Source organism: Ictalurus punctatus, chromosome 9, assembly GCF_001660625.3.
Source record: "Ictalurus punctatus breed USDA103 chromosome 9, Coco_2.0, whole genome shotgun sequence".
NCBI lineage: Eukaryota > Metazoa > Chordata > Actinopteri > Siluriformes > Ictaluridae > Ictalurus > Ictalurus punctatus.
In genome coordinates this window covers 30,936,806-30,940,377 of record NC_030424.2, presented here as the reverse complement: position 1 = coordinate 30,940,377, position 3,572 = coordinate 30,936,806, and the positions used below count along the sequence as shown (strand labels likewise).

The window sequence follows — 3,572 nt, the reverse complement described above, 5'->3', positions numbered from 1 at the left end:
AATTTACGTTACTCTCTCTCTCTCTCTCTCTCTTTCTCTCTCTCTCTCTCTCTCTCTCTCTCTCTCTCTCTCTCTCTCTATATATATATATATATATATATATATATATATATATATATATATACGCACATTTATTTATTATTTGTTATTATATTCATATTTCTGTTACTATTGTAAAATATTATTACATTTACACTGGATAAAGATGCTTGGGATGGATTTGGTTGCCAGGATGTCACTCAATCTGGCTCTTAAATCACGAATTTGTAATTGTTATAAAGGATCTTTGACTGTATAGTGTGTATTAAAAGTTATATACATTAATAAAGGTGTATTGGGGCAGAATCTTAATTAGACAGCAGTATGTACATTAATCATTAAAGATTAGTATTCACATTAACTTTACTGCACAAAGGACACGGGTATAATGCATAAAGACAAGGACACGTCTCAAAGGAGACTAAACAAAGTTTAAACAGATGTGTGTTTGTTTTTAAAGTCAATTAAGCAAGCTGTTTGTCTTAAAGTTGCTCTGAAGTTTACAAATGGTGCTCGGTATGATTAAACACCACCACAGAAATGAATCTGAGTGTTCAGACCGACGCAGTGTAAACGTTATTACTGCAGGGATTCTTTGATTTTCTTTTACCATCAATCTGTGCTATTGTTTAACACGTGACAGGAGACAGGAGTTACTGCGTCATCAAATACCAGAGCCAATCAGATTCCAATATGCAAAACAAGGTTTGTGTGTTTATCCCCCCTTTTTTTTCTGAAGCAAGCTGAAGTAAATATAAACAGATTACTGTGTTTATATCTCAAAAACATCAAAGAAAAAACGTCAAGTGGACAAAATAATCAACTCGTTTAAATAAAGTTATTATTTATTACGTGTGGTTAAAGACAGACAGTACAAACAAATGAACATGGACGCAACATTTGCAAAAAAAAAAAAAAAACCCAAAAAAAACGGATTGGGGTAGGGGGTGGGGTGGGAAGGCGGAATGTGGTGAGGTGAACTTCCGGTGAAATGTAGCGGTCAGAAACCTGCTTTCATTCATTCCTTCATTTATTTATTTAATGATACCCGAATTGCTGTTTATAGATGAAGAGTTTACTAATGAATTTGATAGTTAGACTGTGTGTGTGTGTGTGTATGTGTGTGTGTGTGTGTGTGTGTCTTATCAATGTTTGAGCTACAGTATTACTACTAGGCCTAATAATAATAATAATAATAATAATAATAATAATAATAATAATAATAATAATAATAAAGCCCTTTAAAATACAAATGTTAAAATACAACCAGTCTGTTGGTCGCGTTGAGGAAAAGCAACATAAAAACATTATTATTATTATTATTATTATTATTATTATTATTATTATTATTATTATTATTCAAAAGCAGAGCAGAAGGTGAAGCTGCTATAACTTATGTCAGTTAGTGTTCAAAACTGAACTCGCACACACACACACACACACACACACACACACACACACACACACACACACACACACACACACACACACTATAACCAGCTTTATAACATTTATTTATTTCACAACGGGAATCAACAATATCAAAAAAGATTTTCATCTCTCTGTACAAAGCACACTGCACTTCTTTTAAATTTACATCCAAAACACAAGTTCAAACAAAGATGTCAACGTCATTTCCGTTTTTTTCGGTTTTATTATATATTTTTTGTTTATATATTTATGGTAATGCAGATGGAAATCTAGGTCCGAGTGGGTTTTATATGTGATTGTCCAATGAGTGAAAACTTTTACTGGAAATATGTTTAGAATAGACTCACACAGTCCCTGCGATATTGCACGCTCGTGTACACACACACACGCACGCACGCGCACACACACACACACACACACACACACACACACACACACACACACAGTGTATTTAGATATATTTATAACTAGAGAACCATGATGTAAACAAAGTCAACTTTTTATGTATGAAGCTAAACAATAATAATAATAATAATAATAATAATAATAATAATAATAATAATAATAATGCTTAGGCTCATCTAAATGTATTTTCAAACGGACCCAAAATTAAGTGACATAAAATAAAATAAAAAGATTTAAATGTCCATTAATCGTTTCTGTGACAAAAAGAAAAGACAAAGTCGTTTGTGTCTTAGAAAAATAATTTCTCTATCAATTTATATTTTCTCATTTAAAAAAAACTGTATTTCAGTCTTTATTTTTTTTGTTGTTGTTGTTTAAAATCTCCATGTAAATTAAATAAAGTCTACGTGCGTCTGAGCAGCGGTATGTGCGGCTGCGGGTAATAGAGCGCGTGCGGGAAGGCGAGGAGAGGCGTGGGCGTGGCGGTGCTCGCGCTGGTCGTGATGGTGCTGGAGCTCGTGTGGTGAGGGCTCGAGCTCTCCGACGAGGAGGCCGCCGCTGCTGCCGCCGCCGCCGCCGCCGCGCTCTCGTGATAGAGCACGGGCACGCGCACGATCCGCTGCTGATGGAGAGGATGCTGGTGATGGTGATGATGGTGATGATGAAGGTGGTGCTGCTGCAGGCTCGCGGCCTCGAGCTCGGCGGCGATCTGCCGCTTCCACTTGTTCCTGCGGTTCTGGAACCAGATCTTCACCTGAGTCTCGGTGAGGCGCAGGGAAGCGGCTAGGCCCGCGCGCTCAGAGCTGCTCAGGTAGCGCTTCACGTCGAACGTGGACTCTAGTTGGAACACCTGGCTGCGCGAGAACACCGTGCGCGTCTTCTTCTTCCGGTGGCCGGCTTTCTTCTCCTCATCCTCTTCCTCCGCTTCCGCCAGCGCCAACGCTGCAGCCGTTGCCGTCGCCGTCGGTGTCACCCGCGTGCTCCGTTTCCAGTCCTCCTCCTCCTCCTCTTCTTCTTCTTCTTCCCCGCGCGCCGCATCTCTCTTTCGCTCTTCCGTGTCCGTGTCCTCGATTTCCTCCTCTCCGCTCCTTGCGCACTCTTCCTCCTCATCCTCCTCTTCATCATCATCGTGCTCCTCCTTAGTTTCCGGGTCGGAACGGAACTCCGGGGAGTCTCTCTCTGAGCACGTGCTGCTTTTATCTGTACACAAATCAAAACATAAACCATTAATTAATTCATTCATTAATTAACCTATATACATTATTTATATAATTATTATTTATTTATTATGGATATTTAATTGTTTTGCAAAATGTCCCAATTCCTCTTTTGATTCAGGAGAGAGAAACCTGACAGCACTTTACACCGTGTGTGTGTGTGTGTGTGTGTGTGTGTGTGTGTGTGTGTGTTCACTCTGATTTAATCCTACATATCCATTTCACTATGTAAGCGCACTCAGTGTTTATTATACTTTAAATAGCTGCTGTTATTAAATAATCAGTTACACTCATTCAGGACACTTCAATCTTCGTGGAACCTTTAAAGAACCCTGTTACGAAGGTTCTGAGGTCCTCGACAGACGAATAATTCCTGAAATAATCCTAATTTCAGCATAAATCCTACCGGGACTCCTGATAAAAGCGTGTTTACGGATCAAAACTCCACACGCATTATTGTAGTGTTGTTGTATATTCACA

The 3,572-nt window shown here is 38.9% G+C and overlaps 1 protein-coding gene across 1 annotated transcript in view; it reads right to left on the bottom strand.

Annotated features, from left to right (window-relative positions):
- Positions 1-1,536: 1,536 nt before the first annotated feature.
- LOC108269487 (homeobox protein HMX3) overlaps positions 1,537-3,572 on the bottom strand; it is a 3,299-nt gene continuing 1,263 nt past the window's right edge. The window contains exon 2 of the mRNA XM_017475410.3: positions 1,537-3,075. Coding sequence (XP_017330899.1) covers positions 2,279-3,075 — 797 coding nt within the window. The 3' untranslated portion in view covers positions 1,537-2,278. The remainder of the gene's footprint in view (positions 3,076-3,572) is intronic.